This window comes from Lycium ferocissimum, chromosome 12, assembly GCF_029784015.1.
Source record: "Lycium ferocissimum isolate CSIRO_LF1 chromosome 12, AGI_CSIRO_Lferr_CH_V1, whole genome shotgun sequence".
NCBI lineage: Eukaryota > Viridiplantae > Streptophyta > Magnoliopsida > Solanales > Solanaceae > Lycium > Lycium ferocissimum.
The window spans coordinates 19,457,005-19,481,766 of NC_081353.1; the positions used below are offsets into that span (position 1 = coordinate 19,457,005).

The window sequence follows — 24,762 nt, forward strand, 5'->3', positions numbered from 1 at the left end:
TCTAGACTTAAAATTTATTGTTACAAATTTTGGCATGTCAGTGGGATAATTTGTGCCTTTCATCTCGTTTTTGCAAATTTCAAAATTTAAGATTACTGAAATGGTTTTAAAAAATATCAACTCCAAGTCAATTTTCTCTGAGGCTGCTAATTCCAAGCTCTTCCAAGCTCTTTAGTAATGTGGAAAACATCATCGATGTTACCATGGGAAGCCTTGGACCAGCCATGGGGTGAGTGAAGATGAAGTGCGTTCGAGGGTGGTGGTTGGGTGGGGGTGAGATTTGGTTGGGGGTAGGTGTGGTATGGGATTGGGTTGGGGGGGGGGTGGCTTAGGTGAGTATTTTTTGAAAATATTTTCTACCAACCAAACGAACATGAGAAAATAAGTAAGAAATTCATTTATTTTTCAAGAACACATTTTTCAGGAAAACATTTTCGTCCATACCGAACACACCCTTAGTTGTTACTCCCTCAGAATAAAAAAGAGTGTCCACTTAGTCTTTTTTCTTAGATAAAAAAGAATGTCCACTTATCAAATTAAGAAACAATTAACCCTATTTTTCTAGATTTGCTCCTATCAAGTACTATGTGATCAAATCCAACACCTATTTAATTAGGGGTAGTTTAGTCAAATTACGTATTTTTGTCTAGAAGTTAGTAATTTTTTGAGGAGTGTATAAATAGCTAAGTGACACTTTTTTTTGATTCGGAGGGAGTATTATTCTTTATAACTATAAACATCTTAATTATGAGATGATGTTGTGAATGTTCAAATACCAATAAAAAAGGTACAATAGATAAAAACCACTTTTAATTAACCTTTCTTAAGGGCGCGTAAAAAAGAATCGCCGCGAAAAATTTAACACCAAGGGAGTTAAAAAAAATCAATTTTCCCCTTTTTCAACTGTTAAAAAATAGTTCACCCGGATTCAGACTTTCGTAAGTCTTCCAAAGACCATCCCGCTTCACTCTCACCACAGTGGCGTAGACTCGTAAGTCTTCAATTTTCTCCTCTGCAAGTTGATTCAAATTCTTTTCTAATTTATGCTCAAGATTTCCTATTAAAGATGGTATTTTTACTGATATTTTGTGGTTGCAGAAAAATGGGGAAATTATTAGGAATTTTGATTCTAACGTTGTTGTGTATCTGTGAAGCTGCAATATTTAGACCCATTTCAGATTCTCACCGATCTGCTGCTTTGGACTTGTTTACACCTAAACATGCATCTTTTAAAAGGTTTCATTTAACCCCGCTATTCTTTGATTTATTCTCAGTGTGTGTTTGAAGTTATTGTAGCAGATGATCTTTTACAAGGTTTGATTAAACCCTCAATAAACCCCTTCTTTCTTAGTCTGCAAACTAGTATTCTTGAATTTTTCTCTGTATGTGATAGTAATGTTGGAAAGGGAGTTGTAGTTGAAGGGTTTTGTAGCAGATAATTTGTGGTTTACCCTTTTGATTTCTCGCAGAATTTTGAACATTGGCTTGACAAACTAGTGTTATTTGATTTGTTGAGTGTGTGATAATAATGTTCGAAAAGGAGTTATCTTTATGCTCTACTTGAGCTGAGGGTCTATTGGAAATAGCATCTCTATCTTCACAAGGTAGGGGCAAGGCTGTGTACGCACCACCCTCCCCAGACCCCACTTGTAGGATTACACTAGGTTTGTTGTCGTTGAAATGGAGTTATAGTTGAAGGGTTTCTGTAGCAGATGATTTGTGGTTCACCCTTTTGATTTATAGCAGAATTTTGAACATTGGCTTATAAATTGTACAAATTCCGAATGATGGTCAGTCAACTAACACTAGTTATTATCTCAGAAAGTCACCTTTCTTCTTGATTCCAATTTCCTTCAACAAAGAAAGTGACTTTTTGGGATAATAACTATTAGTTGAGGGACCATCTAAGTAATCAACTCCAGATTTTTGTGCCACATCTCATTCCCATATTGACCTGTATTTATTCCAGTTTGAGTACCGTTGCACCCCAATATCATGCTTTCTTCTTTGTTTTTGATTATGATTTTGTCGCTCTAAAGATATTGTTTTGGGGTATCGCAAGAGGGTCGCGATACTAGTTGTTTTGGGGCATTGCAAGAGGGTTGCAATACTAGTTTTGCTTCTAATTTCATCATTCGTTTTTCTATTTTTTTTTCCGGGTGGTTGGCAGAGGGAAGCTGTTGAGGCTTGTTATCTTTGAATTTGTAGTGGACAAGGATAATTCGAGGACATGATCATCTATGCACACTTAAAATTTGATAGAAGAAAATGACTCTAATAAGATCTCTTATGTTTTATTTGCATATCGCTTCTGTTATTTTTTTACTGATCTTCTGTTGAAAAGGTCATATAACTAAAAATAATGGACTTCAAAACCAGATCTCCTGGATAATTAGGATAATTGAAGTTAAGTGCAGGATGATGGGATCAAATAAGGGTTCTGAATTATGAACTTCATCTGACTCTCTGTTTCTTCTTAAATTGGGTGTATGTAACATATAGACAGTATGTTCAATCCAAAAGAAAAGGAGAAAAAAGGAAGAATTGGGAAATTTTTATGACTCGTCCAATCCCCAAAGGAAATGGAAGAACAAGAAGATATGTGAAAAACCTCACGGGGGAGTTCTGGAAAACTTTAAAAATTTCAGGGGGCTTTGGAAAGATAAGGGGGCTAACCGTAGAAAATCATTTTATGATCAAGTTATGGAAATTCATAGCAGGTGGCTAAAAGACATATATCCAAGTGATTAAGGAAAATTTTAAAACAAAAAAGCATAAAGCAAGCAGAATTCGTATCTTGAAGATGGGATTCGAATAAATAATCAATTATGATGGGGTAGATAACTGCTGATAGGCGTTAATGGTATTTTTTTTTTTTTTGATGAAGTAAATAAATTGCATTAGAAAGGGATCAAGAAGATGCAGAGTTACTGGTATTTTGGTCAAATTTTGGGTCTAAGCATGCAGTTTTATGCAGGTTACACTCAACCTGGGCGTTTTCTTCTTATTAGACTCCGTTTTACTATCATTATTGCAACAAAAGACACCAGTTTTTTATGAAGAGCAACAAAAGACACCATTTTGCTATCACATGAAAAGGAACTGTCTGAGCAGAATAGTAGTATCTGTCAATGAGCTCTAAGCTATATGGTCTATGTATCTGATGTGCTTATGTTTGATTTAAGGTTCGAGGATGAAATGCATATGTTTTGGCTGCCTAAACAAAAAATTGAGGATCCCACCGGAATTCTCCTTTCTTTCTCTTCAGCCTCTCAAGCTATTGCCTTCTGTGGTAGCTTTTCCTTTCTCTCTTCAGATCCCTAACATTGACCTCCTCTGTTTAAAATGGGGGAGAATAGGATTTATTTCAATGCAGGTTTTAAATCTTTTGACATTACGAGATGGTCTTCTGGCAACTCTGTATGGTATGAGTGGGTAGAGAGTAGTAGAAAGATGATGAGAAGGACATCCATGAGCAGTAAAGTCATGGAGTGGATTTGTTTTACTCTGAAAGAAGCTTCAAGAGATCAGTAGAAGGTGTTGAGGAGATAGAAAACTTCTGAACGAGAAGCAGAACACTTTTGCACCAGGAAGCATAATGAGCATGGAAGATATATGAGTATTCTTACATTAAATGGAAGTGGAAGATCAGTCCTAATCATTCCAGAGCCCGTTTTGAATGCTGGATGGGTTGACTTAGCATTTAAAATTGAAAGGTTCATTAGATGCCATTCAAAGCAGGAACAAGCAGCTCCCCCTAGAGTTACTGAAGCCAACTACCCTTTCTCGAAGGTTGTACAAGAGATTAAATGGCAATCGAAGAATCTTCGCACAACAACAATAAATAGCAAGAAAGGGAGCATTGAAATATCAGATACATCTGGCGCACACAGGAGGATGGACTTTTGAAGAGATGCTTGGTTGGACGATGTGGAGAAGAGTCTAAGGAAAAACTCACTCTAGCTGATATAAGGAGATGCTCCTCTGCCAACTGGAAAAAGGTTGTTGGGGTAAATATCTATGAGCTCTACAATGACATGTTTCTATTTGAATTCCCAAATAGATACATGGCTGATCAAATCCTTCAAGGTCAGTGGAGGTGGAAGAATCTCAGTTTTCATCTCGAATGGTGGAACCCAAGAACAGTGAGCGTTTCAAACTCCATTGCAGTAAAGGAAACCTGGATCAGAGCTGTGGGAATCCCTTTAAACTTGTGGTCACGGAAAGTTTTTCAAGAAATAGGCGAACTTTGTGGGGGCTGGGTGTCCACAGAAGAGGAAATGGAACTCAAAAATCATATGAAATCAGCGAGGATGTTGGTGGCAAATGACGGCAGATCAATACCAAGGGATGTGTCGATCAGTTGTAATGGAATAACTTATTACTTTCCAATATGGGCGGAAAGTAAAACGAGATTTGAAATCTCGCCGGAAAATGAAGGAGGAGGTGCCGGTGAAGGGGTTGAGAAGAATACAGGCAAAACAAATACATGCTGGGCAGTGTTGTCAAAGGCGCGCTTAAAGCGCGCTTAAGCCCTGAAGCGAGGCTCAAAACATGTTGAGCGCTTCGCCTCGCTTTATTTGCGCTTCAGTGTCATCAACAAGGCTCTAAGACATAGTTTTCCTTGACAATGAGCCTCTCTTGAAGAGGTGACACTAGATAATTGATATTTCACTTTATCGCAGTGTTTTTACAATTTCTTTGTCCATATATTTGTTGTTCATGCTTATTATTATTAGTCTTGGACTAAACATATATATATTTGTGTTTTTTCACCATTGCGCCTTTTTTCATTAAAGCCCACACTTTATTTCCGCTTTGCGCTTAAAGCCCCAGCTGACCTTAGAGCTTTTTTGTGCTTTTTGCTTTTAATAACACTGATGCTGGGTACAAAGGGGGTATTTCCTGCAAAGAAGTACAAGAATCCCTTCAAACTGGGGATCTCTCTGATGCACACCACGTGGGTAAGTCAGTGATAGCTGCTGACCACTGTCCAGTTGACCCATGTGACAGGCATGTGATTATTTTAAATGAACTGAAGGCTTTGGGCCTGTTTCACAAGCCCATATCAGTGCAACCACTAAAAATAAAAGATGGGCCTGACTTTGCTAGAGAAGTCATATTTAATGACTTACAAGGTGCAATTTATTTTCCTACTCCTTCAAACATAAGCGATTGTTTCATTGATACCATAGAGGAGAACATCGGGAAAAATTACGCACATGCAAGAGCACAAGAAGAGAAGGAAGTGAGCACATACGCCGAGATAGTGATGAATTCGTGGGGGGAGACAATAAGGGAAACTTCGAGATTGAGGGATGATGTAGATTGACAGATGGTGGCTGGGTGAAATGGTAGAAGGTCAATGGTAGAGGACTCGTCAGAAATAGCAGACCATAACCCATTCACTGCTATTGAAAAATTGGGAAGTTGAGGAAGCAGAACCCATCCAAATACAGCAACACCAAGCAATTCAGGTTAAAGTAAAAGCAGCTTCAGTATGGGTTCAGCAAAATATGGGTAAATTCAGCAAAATTGTTGGGGTAGATTTCTAGGGCCATGAAGAAGAGGATATGGAGTTATTGAGCCCGTTTGGATTGGCTTATAGCTTAAAGCTGTTTGCAGCTTATAAGCTGAAAAAAATAAGTTGGGGTAGTCCAACTTATTTTTTTTGGCTTATAAGCTGTTTTCAGCTTATAACCTGCTTTAGATAAACTAAGTTAAATGGGTCCAATTATTTTTTTGAGCTTATTTTAAGCACAAAATGACTTTAAGCTGGCCAGCCAAACACTCAAAAAAGCTGAAAACAGCTTATAAGCCAACTTATAAGCCAATCCAAACGGGCTCATTATTACAAATTGACAGTGCCAGGCAAGCAAGAAGACTGGCTCAAGATTCTGATTGCAAAAAGACAAGATTCAAAGGTGCACAAGAGTTGAAAGGTCTTGTCACTTTTGATGTGAAATTCAAGAGCAATGGGAATAGGAACAAAGGGAGGAGTATCATTCCAGTTACCTGATGCAATTCAAATTGGTAACATGGAATGTAAGGGGACTGAACAACACTAGTGAGCAGCTTAGTATTTGATTGGAAAGCAGATATCATTTGCTTTCAGGAAACAAAAATTGAGGGTGACTTTACAAAATTGGTAAAACAAATTTGGGGAGGAAGATGGATTAGATTTGCTTGTTTGGAGGCCAGTGGAATGGAATTTTGATGATGTGGGATAGAAGAGTATGGATGGGGGAAATTCTTGAAATAGGAGCTTACACTTTGACTTGCAAGTTTGAAGCACAACTACATAATTTTTCATGCCATATCATAGGAGTATATGCTCCTAATTTCTATACTGAAAGGAGGCTGGTGTGGAAAGAGCTAGGATCAGTAAGGGGTTTAATGGAAGGGCCATGGGTGTCTCTGGTGATTTTAATGTCACTAGATTTATATCAGAGAAGAGAAACTGCAACAGTAGAACAAGGGGAATGAAGGAGTTCTGATTTTATTGAAGACATGAATCTAATAGACCTACAACTAGAGGATGCAACTTACACTTGTTTTAACGGAGATAATCAAGAGATAGCTTCTAGTAATGATAGGATCTTAATTTTGATGACAGCTTTAGCAACTTGAAGCAATTCCCTCTTCAAAGATTGATATCAGATCACATTCCAATTGCCTTACAAGCGGGTTCTTGGAATAAGAAGAAGAGTTACTTTAAATTTGAAAACTGGTGGTTAGGCTCAGATGGTTTTGTGGACAAAATCAGGGAGTGGTGAAACTCTTTCAATTTTATAGGCAAACCAGACTACATACTAGCATGTAAACTAAAAGCTCTAAAATCTAAGCTGAAGATTTGGAGTAGAAGTGAGAGCGAAAATTTGGGTTCCCAAAGAAGAAGTTTGCTAGGGCAGATGGCTGAACTGGATGCAGTACTAGAAGAAAGAGTGCTGACAGAAGAGGAATCGGTCAAGAAGGCAACATTGGTTATGGAATATGAGGAGTTGATCAAGAATGAAGAAATATCATGAAGACAAAAATCAAGGTCTCTTTGGTTAAAAGAAGGGGACAAGAACACTAAGTTCTTTCATAAAATGGCAAATGCACACAAAAGATATAACAATATTGACCAGCTTGTGAGTCAGAGAGAAACAATTGAGGAGCCAGCTAAAATGGAAGAAGAGATCATAGACTTCTATCAAAAGCTATATACAAAGAAAACACATTGGAGTCCTACTTGTAATTTCACAAACTGTCCTACAATAACATAGGAGGAAAGTGAGGTTCTACAGGCCAGATTTGAAGAAAGTGAAGTGTTAAGGTGCCTAAAATTGTGTGCAGTTGATAAAGCTCCTGGGCCAGATGGACTTACCATGGGTTTCTTCATCAAATGTTGGGAAGTTTTGAAGGAGGACATCATGGATACTTTCCATAACTTTCATGAACAAGTAGTGTTTGAGAAGAGCTTTAATGCAACATTCATAGCCCTCATTCCCAAGATGAAAGGTGCCAAGGAACTAAGGGATTTCAGGCCTATCAGCTTGGTAGGTAGCATTTACAAAATCTTCTCCAAAGTGTTGACTGAGAGATTGAAAGGTGTGATTGAAAAACTTGTGGACTCTCAGCAGATGACTTTCATTAAAGGTAGACAAATTATGGATGCTGTCCTGGTTGCTAATGAAGCTGTGGACTCCAGGCTCAAACAAAAGAAACCAGGAATCCTTTGCAAGTTAGACATAGAAAAAGCATATGATCATGTAAACTGGAAGTACTTACTAAAGGTCTTGGAGTTGATGGGTTTTGGGCAGAATTGAATTCAGTGGATCAGATTTGCATATCCACTGTCGGTTTTTCAGTTTTGATTAATGGCTCTCCAGTAGGTTTTTTCAAAGCACAAAGAGGTCTGAGGCAAAGTGATCCATTATCACCTTTCTTGTTTCTGATTGCAATGGAAGGTTTAAACAACATGATCAAGACAACCAAGGTGAATGGATGGATCAATGGTTTTGATGTGGCTAGAGCTGGCAATGAAAGTTTGGAGGTGACACATCTCCAATATGCAGATGATACTCTCATCTTTTGCGATGCTGAAGAAGAACAATTAAAATTTCTAAGGATGATTCTGGTATTATTTGAAGGGATTTCTGGGCTGCATATCAACCGGAAGGAAAAGCTTTTTGTATCCTATTATGAAGTTATAAACATGGATCTGTTGGCTGCAATTCTAGGTGGCAAAGTTGGTACCTTGCCAACTATCTACTTGGGAATGCCTCTGGGAGCTAAATCAAATTCAATAGATATTTGTAACAATGTCATTGAGAAATGTGAGAAGAAGCTAGCCAGATGGAAGAGTCAATATTTGTCCTTGGGTGGTAGAGTGACTCTCATCAACTCAGTTCTTGATGCTGTTCCAACATACATGATGTCTCTGTTCCCGATTTCAAGAGGGATTATCAATAGGTTGGACAACATCAGGAGGAAATTTTTGTGGCAAGGGAACAAAGAAAGGAAATGATTCCATTTGGTGAAGTGGAAAGTGGTGATTACTGGCAAGAAGATTGGGGGACTGGGAATAAAGAATATGAAGATGCAAAGCAAAGCATAGATCCATAAGAGCCTTATGGAATGAAGTTAAGTGCAACTCCAAGATCAAAGTAGTGAATGGGGTCAAAACCAGATTCTGGAAGGATAATTGGCTTGAGGTTGGTCATCTGGAAACACTATTTCCAGATATATACAATATTGTCTTAGATCATCAAAGGACTGTGGCTGATTTGTAGACACCTCAAGGATGGAATTTCACTTTCAGAAGGCAAATCAATGATTGGGAGATACAAAGAGTTGCTGATTTTCTTAACATACAGGAACAATTTAAGGGACTTCAGGTAGGAGAGGATGTTTTTTGGTGGCTGGGGAATAAAAAAGGAGTGTTCAAAGTTAGTTCAGCCTACAGGATGATGAAACAATCAATTCAACAAATTACCAACTGGCCCTGGAAGCACATTTGGAGATCCAAAATCCCACATAAAGTTAGCTGCTTTATGTGGCTTTTACCTAAAGAAGCAGTTCTTACACAGGATAATTTGATGAAAAGGGGGATAATTTTATGCTCTAGATGTTTCCTCTGTGGAGAAACAGCAGAGACAGTTAACCATCTGTTTCTACACTGTAAGTTTACATAACAACTTTGGAGAATATTTTTAAATCTCAAAGGTATAGCCTGGACCATGCCTAGCAAGGTTTCAGAGGCTCTAAAGAGTTGGGAAGAGGCAGGATTGCAGGCAAAGGACAGAAATAGATGGAGAATTGTCCCTGCCAGCATATGGTGGGCAATATGGAAGGAGAGAAACTCCAGATGTTTTGAGAGTATAGGGAATGGAGTGCAGAAGGTCAAGTTGAATTGTATTTCATTGCTTTGTTTTTGGTGCAATCAGGCTTACTCAGATGATACTATTTCCATTATTGATGTATTAGATTCAATATAGGATTAGAGCCCGTTTGGATTGGCTTATAGCTTAAAGCTGTTATAGCTTATAAGCTGAAAAAAATAAGTTGGGGTAGTCCAACTTATTTTTTTGGCTTATAAGTCGTTTTCACTTATAAGTCGCTTTAGATAAACTAAGTTAAATGAGTCCAATTATTTTTTTGAGCTTATTTTAAGCACAAAATGACTTTAAGTCACACCAAACACTCAAAAAAGCTGAAAACAACTTATAAGCCAACTTATAAGCCAATCCAAACGGGCTCTTAGAATAGTAGAGTCTTGGAGTACTTTTGTAGATATGGTTTCAATACAACCTATGTACTGTTTTGTTCATATGGAATACAATACAGTTACCAGTTTAAAAAAAAAAATGAAGTGGTTATGGAAGTATGCTAATGAAAATCAACTATTTTGGAGGAAAGGTATTAATGCAAAATATGAGGAGGAGGATACTTGAATGACAAAGGAGGTTACCACAACATATGGGGTCAGTCTTTGGAGATCCATAAGAGCCTTATGGAATGAAGTCAAGAACAATTCCAAGATCAAAGTAGTTGATAGAAACAAAACGAGATTCTGGAAAGATAAATGGCATGGCGCTGTTACTTTGGAGATCAAAGTAGTTGATAGAAACAAAACGAGATTCTGGAAAGATAAATGGCATGGCGCTGTTACTTTGGAGAGTCTATTTCAAGATATTTACAGCATGGTCCTAGATCAGCAAAGGACTGTTGAGACACCTCAAGGCTGGAATTTCACCTTCAGAAGACACATCAATGATTGGGAAATACAAAGAGTGGCTGATTTTTTCAATACACTGGAACAATCCAATGGACTTCAGGTAGGGGAGGATGTTTTTTGGTGGTTGGGGAACAACAAAGAAGTTTTTAAAGTTAGTGCAGCATATAGGATGATGAATCAATCGAATCAACAGATAACTAATTGGCCTTGGAAGCACATTTGGAGAACTAAAATTCCACACAAAGTTTCATGTTTTGTGTGGCTCTTAGCCAAAGAAGCAGTCTTGACACAGGATAATCTGATGAAAAGGGGGATACCTTTGTGTTCTAGATGCTTCCTATGTGGAGAAATAGCAAAAACAGTAAATCATCTATTCCTTCACTGTAAGTTTACACAACAGCTCTGGAGAATATTCTTCAATCTTAAAGGTATATCTTGGACCATGCCTGGAAGGTCTCGGAGGCTTTAAAGAGTTGGAAGGAAGTAGGCTTGCAGGCCAAGAACAGAATCAGATGGAGAATTGTCCCTGCCAAAGATATGGTGGACAATCTAGAAGGAGAGAAACTCTAGGTGTTTTGATAGCATAGAGAATGGTGTGCAGAAGGTCGAGCTGAATTGTATCTTACTTCTTTGTTTTTGGTGTAATCAGGTCTACTTAGATGATACTGTTACTATTATTGATGTTTTACATGCAATATAACCTTAAAATAGTAGAGTCTTGGAGTATTTTTGTAAATATGGTTTCAGTACAACCTATGTATTGTTTTGCTCAAAAGTTACCAGTTTCAAAAAAAAAAAATAAAAAAAAATTGAGTGACAATATTAGTTAACTGAGGAGGAATAGCTCACAAGTCTGAATCCCAAACAGAACCAAGTCTAGTACTCTAGTGGAGAAGTTTAGAGGGGTGAGCCCACTATCTGCCTAGTTTTGAAGTTGGTAATAACATAATTTTTGGTTATAAAAGAACTGAACTGAGGAGGAGTAGTTGGTGTTAGGTGTCCTACAGTAGTTGAGGGATGGGGTGGAAAATCCTCGCCTCATAAGCTAGCTTTGTATTTTTTCACATGATATCAGAGTAAGACCCACTCATATTCTTAGTTTGCCCCCCATGTTAAATTGCCTCAAAAAGTCCAATCCTCATTGTGCGGAGGCGGTAAAGTGTCCCACATTAGTTGAGAGAATGAGTTGTTGTCTTCTTACATGATCTTGTGTAATCACCTCCTCAGGAGCTACCTTTTGGGGTTGAATTAGGATCAAAGTTCATTTTTTTCGCAGTTTGGTTATTGGCAATGTAGAAATTTTGCTAAAAGGTATCTCTAAAAACTCTTCAAGCAGCCCCCCTACAAGAAATAAAAGGGTAAAAAGGAAACAATAATTGGCACCTTATCATCCGATTCTTATCAGAATCTGTGGGAGCCAGGGATGAACACAATTGATGTTCTTTGTACTCTCTATGTTAAAATTTTGTTAACAGTCACCGATTGCAAAATGTTTTAGTTGCACTCTTTGTGCGTTTCAGTGTTGGCAAAGGTGCGCTTAAGGCCCGCCTAAGCCCTGAAGTGAGGCTCAAAACATGTTGAGCGCTTCCCCTCGCTTTATGTGCGCTCCGGTGTCATCATCAAGGCTCTAAGACATACTTTTCCTTACCAACTAAGTTACTCGGACTCTTCACTTTCGGTGCCGCACCCGTGTCGACACGACATGGGTATGGGTGTGGGATCCGTACCCGATCTGTTTAGCCGCTTTTGGGTACTTTGACCAAAATCAACGGAGAAATTCCGGACAGATCCAATGATTTTTATAATCCAAACAAAAGCTGAGATGGACTTGAGGAAAATGGAATACCTTGTAATATTGAAATTTCTTTGTCACTCCTTTTCCTTTTATCTCCTTCCGGGATTCTCTTGTTGATCAATATTTTCTCCTCATGTTTTCCACATAATATCTCATAATTTAAGTTTTATAATTCTATTTTTAGATATTTCAATTATTTTTAGCCGAATCCCCGCACCCGTATCCATATCTGGATCCGTATCCCCGAATCTTAGAATTTAGATCATGAAGGATCCGACCTCTAGATCCGCAACCGTATTCGAGTAACTTAGCTTGCTAATGAGCCTCTCTTGATGAAGTGACACTAGATAATTGATATTTCACTTTATCGTAATGTTTTTACAATTTCTTTGTCCATGTATTTGTTATTCATGCTTATTGTTATTAGTCTTGGTCTAAACATATATATTTGTATGTTCGCACCATTGTGCCTGTTTTCATTAAAGCCCACGCTTTATTTGCGCTTAAAGCCCCAAGGGACCTTAGAGCTTTTTTGCGCTTTTCGCTTTTGATAACATTGGTGCGTTTTTATAGCTGATATTTGTGGCGTATGTTGAAATTTCAATTGTATCTATCTAGCGGTTGATTATTTTATCTCTCTTCAGCCTTGAAGAAACATACGAGGCCTTAAGGACATTTGAGGTACTTGGAATTGATCAACAGCCTGACATCAAGGCGGCGACGTGTAAATCGGTGGTGGATACTCTTCGGTCTCCATCTTCCGCATTGAAGGATTTGTTCCAAGCACTGAGAGTAAATGGAGTATTGAAGTGCGAGCTTAATGAGGAGACTTTTTCTGTATGTTTAAGCTTACTGCTAATCTGATTTATGATTTTTTTTTTTTTTTTTTTTTTTTTTATTAATATTTTTTTTTTGAGAATGAATTTATGATTATTATTATGAGGACAGTATATTTACTTTTATCTTCGTTCTTTTTGCTACCGCTGTGTATATGTGAAGGGCATAGCTTCAAGACTTAAGGATTTCGTGAAGACTGCCAGCTCGCTTATCGACTACTACTATTCAGTTGGTAGTTTAGTTCTTATCAAGGTAATGCAATATGGAGAAATGTCTCATAGTTTCATTTATATTGTACCAGACAGTAATTGGTACTCCGTTCCCTCCTCTCAACCCCTTGAAAGAATGTAACCAAAAGCAAATTCCTATAAAGAAAAGCTGAAGCTTCTCAGTAATAATATAGAGTTGGCAATGCTTGTGTTTTTGTGTGCTTCATAAGGGAATTTTGCCAAGATTGATTTTCTCTGTTTTTACCATGTCATTTTTCGCTCTGTAGGGCCAAACCTCTGAAGTTGATGTACATCTTGGAGGTGCTGATTCAGTTTTCCGTGCCATAAAGGTTTCGAACTGCGCTTGCTGTCATCAGTTACATGTTATTACTCAATAGTTGTTGCTGTAATAGTTGGTGTAAGAATGCTTAAGTGACACTTGAGAGCTCTTGACAGGCTCTTAGCCAAAGTGATGGAAGATGGCGCTATAGCTCCAATAATCCCGAGTCTAGTACATTTGCTGCAGGTTATTATTTTCTCTAGAAGACAATAGCCTTGCTTGGATGCTTGATTGCTAATATCTTGTTATTATTTATCCTGGGTTTAAAATATTCTTTTACAGGAATTGCACTTGAGAGTCTGGCTGGTGTCATTTCATTAGCATCTTCTGAGATTGATCATTCTCTGGTGAGTGACACTTGTCCTTTCTATTGATCAATCCCTGGAAAGATTAATTGTACTTCGGTCACCCAGTATTTAATTGTAGTAATCCTCTTTATCAGTGTTATTAAAGGCTCAAGGCTCGCATAAGCCCTGAAACCTATGTTGCTTGGACTCTTCAAAAATGTCAACGGGTGCGTGTCAGATTCTCCAAAAGTAGTGTATTTTTGGAGAATCCGACACGGGAGCAGCATCCAAAGTGACGAGTCCGCACAACTTAGCCTGAAACTAGGTGTAGCATAGGTTGGGTGCTTTGTGTTGCTTAAGCCAGCTCTGTGTAGGCGTCAAGGTGCTAAGATGTGCGTTTCAGCACTATGGACTCCCTCTTAATGAGGGCCTTGCTAAACAAAAAATTGGATGTCAAATTTATATATTAATTGTTAAGGAAACATGTTGGATGGATGTGATAGGAATCTTCTCTTTTTATTTTTGATTAGATAATAAGCAGATCTGATAATCTGAGTCTCACAGTAATGATAAACAGATGATGGAGGAGAAATTGATTGTAAGGGATTATGAACATGGAATTAGAAACTTAGTTACTTATAATTTGAATTAGAAATTTAAATTTTGAACTTGATGGCTTTGTTCTAGTGATAAGAGCACGTGCGTGGGTTAGGTGCGCGCAACGAGTTCACTCCATGCTACAAACAAAAGCATGGTATTTAAGCCGAGAAATGGAGGGGCGGGCTAACTACCCATCGAGTTTCAAACTCGGGCTAACTATCCGTCGAGTTTCGAACTGTGCGCCAACTAGTCCTTGATGATTTCTAGGTTGTCAAAAGTAATTTTTGCGCCTAATTGTAGTTTTTTCAGTTCTTTTGTCTATCAATTATTTTTTTTTTTTTTTTTGAAATTGGTAACTGTATCTATATTTCATCCTGATCAAAACAGTACATAGGTTGTACTGAACCATATTTACAAAGGTATTCCTACTTTCTGAGATCCTACTCCTACATTGAATCTAATACATCAATGATGGAGACTGTATCATTGGAATAGACCTGATTACACCAGAAACATAATACAATTCAGCTTGATTCTCTGCATACTTTTTTCTACATTTTCAAAACAGCTAGAGTTTCTCTCCTTTCTAGATTGTCCACCAAATGCTTGCAGGGACAATTCTCCATCTTACTCTGTTCTTTGCTTGCAACCCTGCTTCCTCCCAGTTGTGAAGTGCCTCTGTAATCTTTCCAGGCATAGTACCAGATATACCTTTAAGATTTAAGAATAATCTCCATAGTTGTCCTGTTACCTTGCAATGTAGGAATAGATGGTTAGCTGTCTCTGCATTATCACCACAAAAAAAGCACCTGGAGCATAGTGGCAACCCTCTTCTCATCAAATTTTCTTGTGTCAATACTGCCTCCTTAGCTAGTAACCATATAAAGCATGCTACTTTATGTGGAATTTTTGTTTTCCAAATTTGTTTCCATGGCCAGTTGTTTGGTTGTTGAGTGTCCTGATTCATCCATTTGTAAGCTAAATTTACCTTGAAGATTCCCTTGCTATTGTCCTGCCACCATAACACATCTTTCCCTGTCTCCAGTCCACTGAACTGCTCTATTGTACTAAAAATTCAGCTACCCTTGGAATTTCCCAGTCATTTAAATGCCTCCTGAAATTAAAGCTCCATCCTTGAGGGGTCCAATGATCTGCTATACTCCTTTGCTGGTGCAATACAAGATTATGTATGTCTGGGAAAACTGATGCCATCTTTCCTGCCTCATGCCAAACATCCTTCCAGAAATCAGTCTTTGCCCCATTACCCACTCTCATCTTGGTATTCATCTTGAATTCCAATGCTCTGATGGATCTCCATAAACTTAGGATCTCCATAAACTTACTCCATATGGTGTAGTAACCACTTTTGTCATCCAATTATCCTCCTCTTCATACTTAGCTCTGATGACCTGCCCCCACAAAAGTTGATTCTCATTATCATTATTGTACTTCCATAACCATTTCATTCTGAGTGCTTTACTATGAACTTTCAGATTCTTGATCCCTAAGCCTCCATATTTCTTCCCTACTAACAAAGCTTTCCACTTCACCAGATGATATCCTTTACTTTCTTTGTTCCCTTGCCACAGAAAGTTCCTCCTTATGCTATCCAACCTTTTGATAATCCCTGTTATTAGTCATTTTTTATTGCGTTGAAATTATATATGCATGTGTGTATGTATATGTAACTATTTATGTGTGTGAGGCACATATATATTGTATTCATGTATATATGTAAAGTTCCTCCGTATTTTCTGGAGTGCCAGTTCAATTTTGCTTTTTCTTTAAAGCCACAACAGATTTTTGTGCAATGTGATAACGTTTGACGTGCGCCTAACCCACACAACACAAGCTACACTTTACAACTAGACCGAAGCCCTGGAGGCACGTGCATGCCTCTTTTGATTGAGAATTTTTTTTTATGAAAGTATGGGATCCTTGTGGAATTGTTGCCATTGAGATTCTCCTAGTAGTTCAGGTTTAGCTGTTTCTTTTACAACATTAGTTGCTTATGTTTCAATTATGTTTCAAGTACACTGCTCTTTTTATTTCAGTTCATTAATGGTATTGAATGTGAGTTTGCTGTGTGCTATCATTGGAGAGATTACCGAGGTGTGCTCGGTTGGTCAAAATTTTTGGAGAACATTTTCTCTAGGAAAACAAGTTCCTTAAAAATGAGGAAAATGATTCCCTAGTGGAAGTAGGGAAAACAAGTTCCACAAGTGGCATTCCACATTGATTGTGTTCTCCCCACCCTCTTAACACACTTCATCTTCACCCTCACCCCTGTAGCCCCCATCCCCACACCCCACCCCCACCTCCCATAATATTTGCCTAGATTATATACAAATGCTTTTAGGGTAATACTTTTTGCTTATGTATCGAACACAAGTAAATAAGTAAGAAATCCACTTATTTTCTTGGAAAACATTTTCCATGGCAAACATTTTCTTTCATACCGAACACACCCTGAATCTGTTAATGCATATATTTCATCTTGCCTTCCACTTTTGTGCCACTTAATGTACGTTTTAAACGTGCATTTAAGTTCATTTTACAAGGTTTGAGAATATGGGGTGATTGACTGAGCTGTTGGGTGATTTTCTAAAGGGATCAACAAAATACTATGACACCTCTCATGTGATACTAATATTTGAAGCCTTGTATATTTTTCCCGCTGTTGTTGCAAAAAGGATGAGCGTAGGAATATCCCCTTACATGTTTGAGCAGGTCTGCATATAAAGGAGATAAGGCGGAGACAAAAGATTGCCAGTCATTTGATGCAAAAATTCATGTCTTAAATGTGTCTAGGCAGCATTGAGTTTGGTGGGACCAATATGTTTGCTTAAAGTTGTGTTTCTTAACTTGGAAGGACATCATATGCCATCAGTGTTCTGTTTAGGATTTTTTTTTTTTTCAACATGCGTGCATATCATTTTGTGCGATAACTAGCCTTTACCTCCATTTCTTTGTATTGGCAGATTAGCCTGGTGAAAAATGACATATCGAAGCTTCTAGATGGTGCTGAGAAATATGGTATCTACCTCTTTTGTTCTTTCATATGTTCTCCTTATTCTCTTGTTCATTCCGATATATATATATATATATATTTTTACTTTTTGGTGAGGCTTTCAGTAGCTTCTAGCAAGATTTGCTTTAGATTTCCCTGTTCTAAGATCTGAACTTACAGAGATATACACGGATGTGCTTGTGATATAGGGTAAATGGCATTAGCTGGTTTAATTGTTTTAGGTCTGCGCTATTCATTTGGATGCACCAGATAAAACCTTCTTGTGAAAGCACAACTTTTAGATACTGGAAAAGAAATATAATATTCTACTTTTTCTTGCACTAGTTTCCAGCCAAGAAAAGGAAAACATATTCTGTAAAAATGTTGTCAATGTTTCTGATTTATCATCGAAGTAGGTCATGCTGATGAAGGTAAAAGGGTGTGTTATTTCGCTTTTCGATACCATTACTCAAGACGAAATTTACAGTTCTTGCTTCTGTGTGGTTATTGATCTTAGTGTCAATGAAACAAGAATTGACCTATCAAAAAGAGAAATGAAGGATTAAGCATGATCTGCATGCTGTTTTTCTTGATACTGAAAGTTCAAGTGAGAATTGTTTATTAGTGGATGTTACAAGTTATAGCAAAGTGAAACATGTCCTTATGTTTCCTTGTTTGGTAACGTATGTTACTTGCCCTTCTAATGTTAGGTGCCGGCCAAGAAAAGAAAGAAGGCATATAGTCTATAAAATTATTATGAATTCTTTGATTAGTTATCTGAGGAGGTGATGTTGATGCATCTCTCTCTTATCCGTATCAAGAAAGAAATTTATTTTCTTACCCCCAAGGGTGGCCGAGTTGGTTGAGCAGGTGATCTCCCAAATGGGGGGGTCTCAGGTTCGAATCCCCTGCATGCTTTCTCGGTTGAGCTCGTTGCACGAGGCTTGTCTAATGCGGTTTACCTTTCCTGTGTGGTTTGCGGGCACTAAACTGGAGCGGGGCTTACCTTGTGCTCACCCGAAGGGTAGCGGCTGCAGGTTCCCTTGTCAACCAAACAAAAGAAGAAATTTATATTCTTGCTTTTGTGTAGTATTACTTTTTGTTAGAGATACAGGATAGAGTTGATTGCTATTTTTCTCTCTTGATATTGAAAGTTCAGGTAAAGTGTTTATTAGTCAAGTCTCATGTCCACGTCCGCTTCAAGACTGACATCAAGTAAACTTACACTCCATGTATTCAGTTCTAGTCCGGTTCAACTTGAAACCTTTCAACTCCAGGGTTTGTTTTGATGCGACACATTCACTAGATGTTACTTATGCCTTTGGCAGTTTCCATAAAAGAGAACATTGAAGTAGTTGATCAGTCAATTGGATACAGTTCTAGCCAATTACCGCTGATGCTGCAGTTTGTCTAGTCATGCTAGGAAACTCAACGTCATTCTAAAACAAATTGGTATGCTGCAGATGATGGCGCCTATTACTTTGATCAAAAGCCTGTTGATGCTCATGGACATCAGAGTCCCCTATCGGCTTCATCAGCGGTGGTGCGTGGTATCACAGCATTTGCCACAGTATCTGATGAAGATCTAAATGTACGGTAGTGAAATAGTTGACGTTTTAGTGTTTTTTTCCAACTATCATATCCAAGATTGATAATAATTTTCCTCTATTATATCAGCTTCCAGGTGACAAAATTTTAGGTTTAGCAAGGTTTTTCCTCAGTGTTGGAATTCCTGGAAGTGCAGAAGACTTGTTTTATCAACTTGATGCATTGGCTTCCGTAGAAAACAATAGGTGGGGTGACTATGATTTACTCCATTTTCCCTTTTCCAAATCCAATATTTCGGAGAATTTGTTTGTCTATAGTCAATTTCAGATGAAGCACCTTTGCAGTTATCGGCATTCCTTCCTTATATATGTCGAGAATTTACTTTCAATACAGGGTCTCCATTCCGTTGATTTTATCGCTCCCAGCTGCTGTGCTTTCGTTGACTAGGAAAGACCAGCTTAAGGTGCGGCATGTTGATCTCTTTTTCCTTATGTTTTGATTATTACATGGTATTGCTTAGTTTTCCTTCACATGTGTATATCCTAACTACTCATTTTGTATTTAAGTGTCATTCACGTCGATTTCTTATTTATTTTTGTTTCTTTAGTGATAACTATAATATAAAACAAGAATATTGGCTTGAAAGTCTGGTTTGGAGTAAAATAAAATGAGGCTTGAAAGGGGTTTTCTCACAAGAAGGTTAAGTGGGCCTTATTTCACAAGTGCAAGTGCGATCAGCATTATTGCTTGCGCATAGGGATTTGGTTGTCTTTGTTTCTGTAAGTGCTCACAGTAGATTGCAATTGTTGACATTTATCATTCTTAAAATTAGGTGAAAGTAAACACTGTTTTGGGCTCTGCTGCACCTTCTCTATCAGTCAAACTCAAGCAGATTTTCAGCTCTGGTTCAAAGGATGCTTCAATCATTGATCAGGTGCATATGTTTTTTGTTCGTGATCTAATCCAGCTGATGGAGATCTAGTAGCAGTACACTATTTTGATTAAAATAGTATAGATATCTTTGCTTTTATTGAACTTTAATTTGTACAAATTTGTGCATTGCAGGATCTCAAATTTGACCCTGAAAATGCTGTGCATTTCTTAGATGCATTACCAGAAAACATTGACGCCGGCAGTTACATTTTTTCTTTCGAGGTATGGCTTGTCACTCTTTTTTCGTTATGAAAATGTTATTTTCCTATTCTCCCTCCCTCGGAATCTCTCACGCCTGCAAGTTGATCCTTATTTGATCTCCTATCCTTTTTTTTTTCTGCATGATCTTCTAGATTGTCCTTCACAACCCAGAGGATAAAAAGATCTATGCCACTGGAGGACGGACAAAAGTACCCATATCTGTGACAGGATTTGTCAAAGTTGACCATGCAGATGTTGCTGTTCTTGACAGTGATCTTGGTAATGTGGAAACTCAAAAGAGGTATGAGCTTCTCTGTTCTTCTTCTACTCTATAGCCGTGGCACATATATACTTTAAAGGCCTCTTTTCTGTTTTAATCATCGACTATTTATTTGGTCTTTTCTCTTCATTTACGAATACTTTATATTGATGATTATCATTGACTTGTTCTCTTTACGGAAGGTGCCATTTTTTCACTTCTAATTATTATTGTTATTATTATCATTTGAGTACTGTCTAGTGAACTTATTTTTCATACAGCTTTTATACTGTCATCTGGACAATTCTATGCATATTGATACAATGGAAGCATTGTGTCACCACATCCATAGTTATCCTTCTCCATGTGTGTTTTTCTTGCAGGATTGATTTGGCCGGGGATAACACTATCTCTCTCTCAGCAAACCATCTTCAAAAGCTACGATTGTCATTCCAATTAACTTCTCCACTTGGGCATTCTTTTAAGCCACACCAGGTTGGACGCTCACCTTGTTCTTTTAGCGAATTGTATTCTGTGATTGCCAGTCGGTGGATTTACTGTTTTCCTGTGCAGGCTTTCCTCAAGTTGATACATGAGAGCAAAGTGGAACACATCTTCGTGGTGGGAAACTCTGGAATTTTTTTTGAAATTATACTAGTAAGTTTTCTTTATCCTTTTTCTCTACATCTCTACTTCCTGTTAACATTGAGTGGACTGTGGACATGTTTGTGAATTCAGCACCTGCTTGTTTGTTTCTGCTTCTTAGAGTTACTCCAAGTATTACCATATTGACGCAACAGTTGATGGGGTTGGTGATTTATGTAGGGAAACATCAATGATTTCCTAGCCTCAAGTTTCCAATTCCAATAAAAAGCATCACTAAAATTGCTCGAATACCAACAAAGTTTGGAAGAGCTAACCCTGCTGTATTGTAAATGCCTTTCTGTTTTGTAGGATTTTCTTGGACTAGTTGAGAAGTTTTTCTATCTATCAGGTAGATATGACATTCAACTTACAGTTGGGGATGCTGTCATGGTAAGTATTGATTTTTTTAGCTCCATAAATGCTCTACGTATTGTGTCACATTTTGGTCAATTTTTTAGCAGACCAGCAGTAAAGAAATTTTTATTAAGACACCCGGACTTCGTTGAATATTGATCTGGAAGCATTTTGAGTTATATCTTAAGCAGATCATTTATTCCTCCAGGAGAACTCGTTCTTCCGACATTTGGGTTCAATTGAATTAGATCTGCCAGAGGCTCCAGAAAAGGCAGCTCGCCCTCCTCCACAACCTCTTGACCTTTCCGCAAGATTTGGGCCAAAGGCAGAAATATCTCACATATTCAGAGCTCCGGAGAAAAGACCTCCGAAGGAGCTTTCTTTCATCTTTCTGGCCCTTGTTCTCTTGCCATTCGTTGGATTTTTGGTGGGGGTATGCTCTTGAATTCTTCTTTTGCTTAGTTGATTGTGAACGGTTGAGTACCCTCCCTTATCGAAAGAGATAACAGCTATATATTGGTTCTTCTCCAATTATTTGCTTTGCCTTGGGTTCGATGCGGAGCTTTATATTCCTGTCGTCCATATAATGCTTTTGTTGTGATTATTATTGTGTTTTCATTTCTCCACAGCTTTTGAGGCTGCAAGTGAACCTGAAGAACTTCCCAAAAGCATCAGCACCTGCTACATTCGCCATTCTTTTCCACCTTGGCATAGCAGCTGTCTTAACACTCTATCTTTTATTCTGGTTGAAGGTCTGTCCAACTTTCTTTAATCTCTGGACGCCCTTTATATGAAATTCATCGACTTCTGTTTTGCAGCATTTCTAGTACTTCCTTTCTAGTTTAGGAAACAGCATGAGGAGATGGAGAAGGAAATTAGTTCAACTTTCAGTATTGGGATCTTGGAAGATAAAATCCTAATAGCTAGTTATAGAAAATCCTAATAGCTAGTTATAGTACATCACCAAGGTTTTGGAATGTGTTCTTTCCAACCACATACCTGTGGACTGGTTTCCGATTGACCATAATGAGCGCTGATGCCTGTCAGCTGAAACGTACCCTCTATTGTGTCCGCCAATGCTCGAAGTGAAGCCTAACTTAAACTTGTCTGATTTGTCCGTTTTTTCGTGTTTATATTTGCTAATTTTACATACATATTTGCTTCTTTGCGTGCAGCTGAATCTCTTCACGACACTCAAAGCGCTTGGATTTTTAGGGATCTTCTTGATGTTCGTCGGGCATAGAACCCTTGCATATCTCGCATCATCATCTGCCAAGTTGAAATCAGCCTAATATAGACAGATTGCTTTTGGTTATTACCCTATGGATGTGAGTAAACCTTAAGAGAAAAGAGAGTTGGATACGTCCAATTTTGTTGTAGGAGAAGCATACATGTTTAGTATGTAACTGCATCAGATTTTGTCTTCAAATGAAAGAAAAAGATTGGATATTGCTACTTTACTCTGGTGATCTTGCAGTGGTTTGTCTAAGGGTATTTTATCTTGACATCATTAATATACACGTACTTTACTTATCTATGTAATGACGCTTTAACATACACACAAATAATTTTTCAAAATTTGAGCCGAAAGTGTTTAGTAGGAACACTTTATCATGTGTTCAGATACTCAATCGGGACTGGCTGTATTTCGAGTATCTAAATAACATTTGTCGGCAAGTCTTAAGGGGTTATGATGTATTCCGCCAAATGTCTTTTACATGGTCAAATGTATATTAATTAAACTTAGGGTTAGTTTGACTTGCGGACTAAGTTATTTTGGGATTACAGTCTTAGGATTACAATTCTTGGATAAATTTATTCTACTTGAGAGGTGGATAAAACAACACCAAGTTTGATTGGATAAAGTAGGATATTCAGGATTAAGTTTGAGATTAAGGTTAACTTTTCTGATTGAAGGTAATCCCTACTGTCCACTTGTCGTTTTTACTAAACATAGATGATCTAAATAGTTGTCATTTTAGAAATACCAAGAGATAGTTAAGTATATTCTTCCCATATTGCCCTTTAATTATTCTTGGAATTACTCCATTCGTCCCAAAATATTTTTTTCCCAAAGTGCTTATTTTTTTTTATAAGTCCTTATTTTAAAAAAGTGAAGTATTTGGCCAAGCTTTTGATAGAAAATAAGTGCTTTTGGGGAGTAGCAAAAATTGTTTTGAAAAGATAAAAGAAATAGCTTCTGCCCAATGAGAAAAATACACTTATAGCCTGTTTGAATAAGTTTATTTTTTTCCAAAAATACTTATTTTTTTCAATAATTGCTTATTTTATTTGACTAAGCCTATAAGCGGGTCAAATCAACTTATAAGCACTTTTCGACTTTATCTTCGCATTTGATAAAAAATAAAAATGCTTATCAGTCAAGTGATTATAAGCCAATAAGTCATAAGTTGGACTTCCCTAACTTATTATTTCCAGCTTATAAGCACTTTTAGTTTGACAAAAGATTTTACTATTCTATTCCTAATATTATTTTGTAATCCCTCAAATATCGTTGCTGAAATAAAACCCCTAGCCCTCTTCCTAACTTCATTCTTTTATACGATTCCTTTGAACAACAACTCTGCGGCCCCCATTGTCACGACCCTACAAAGGGGCCATGACTGGTACCCGGAGTTGACTACCGAGCACCACATATCCTTCTAGCTATCATACTCATCTCGACATACATAATTCTCAAAGTAAACCTACTATGAAATGATCGCCAACATCTCCCAACTTAAACATATCGATATGCATAGGCCCACAAGGCTACAAAAATGATATACAGAATATACACTGATAAGACTGCATAGCTTCTACTACCCACACATATGTATCTACGAGCCTCCAACTAGAGTACTGAACATGAGGACGGGACAGGACCCCGCTATGCCCTCAATATGTACACAAAAGAATATACCCAAAATCTGCTACTCCGGAGTAGTGGAGTGCTCCTGTATATATATGCTGAACAGGCTCCTGGGAATCCAGTCCGTCTCCCCGTCTACTTGTGGGCATGAACACAACGTCCAAAAAGAAGAAGGACGTCAGTACGAATAATGTACTGGGTATGTAAGGCATGAATAATGCTAACATAATAAAGAAATAATGGAACATGAGGCAAAGATATAACCTGTACGTCAATTGCCTCTTAAGGCGAATATTATGCCTGCTTAACTTTTAAAGAAAACACATGTCATGCATATCAAATATACCATCATTGTTAACCTGCGTCCGGGTAACTATCGCACGCCGCCCACTAGTGGTGTCATGTCCGGCCAAATAGGCACGGTGTGATCATAAGCCGCCCGCCTTAGCGGTGTCATGTCCGGCCAAATAGGCACGGTGTAATAATTATCATATACTTAACATGAAGCATGCATAAGAGCTCAAGTAAAAGTCATAACTCTATCGGAGTGACGTAAGGTCGACAACCTCCGATTATCTTATGGAACAGTCGTAGTCCTCATGTCTCACCTCGAAGGAAATAGCATTATGAGGTGAAACTATCAATGATGA

The 24,762-nt window shown here is 37.9% G+C and overlaps 1 protein-coding gene across 2 annotated transcripts; it reads left to right on the forward strand.

Moving 5' to 3' along the window:
- The first annotated feature begins 830 nt into the window (after positions 1 to 830).
- LOC132040992 (dolichyl-diphosphooligosaccharide--protein glycosyltransferase subunit 2) lies at positions 831 to 22,700 on the forward strand. Of its 2 annotated transcripts, XM_059431705.1 has the most exons (20): positions 831 to 991; positions 1,099 to 1,236; positions 12,662 to 12,854; positions 13,017 to 13,106; positions 13,351 to 13,413; positions 13,520 to 13,589; positions 13,686 to 13,750; positions 17,272 to 17,326; positions 18,764 to 18,891; positions 18,978 to 19,093; positions 19,242 to 19,311; positions 19,681 to 19,782; positions 19,914 to 20,003; positions 20,135 to 20,283; positions 20,625 to 20,736; positions 20,815 to 20,898; positions 21,196 to 21,276; positions 21,449 to 21,673; positions 21,870 to 21,992; positions 22,416 to 22,700. In XM_059431705.1, the coding sequence occupies exons 2-20, from the start codon at positions 1,103 to 1,105 to the stop codon at positions 22,530 to 22,532; spliced, it is 2,067 nt and encodes a 688-aa protein (XP_059287688.1). In that variant the 5' UTR covers positions 831 to 991; positions 1,099 to 1,102; the 3' UTR covers positions 22,533 to 22,700. The 2 variants fall into 2 exon arrangements, with proteins under 2 accessions (XP_059287688.1, XP_059287689.1); XM_059431706.1 differs by lacking the exons at positions 21,449 to 21,673; positions 21,870 to 21,992.
- The last annotated feature ends 2,062 nt before the right edge of the window (positions 22,701 to 24,762 follow it).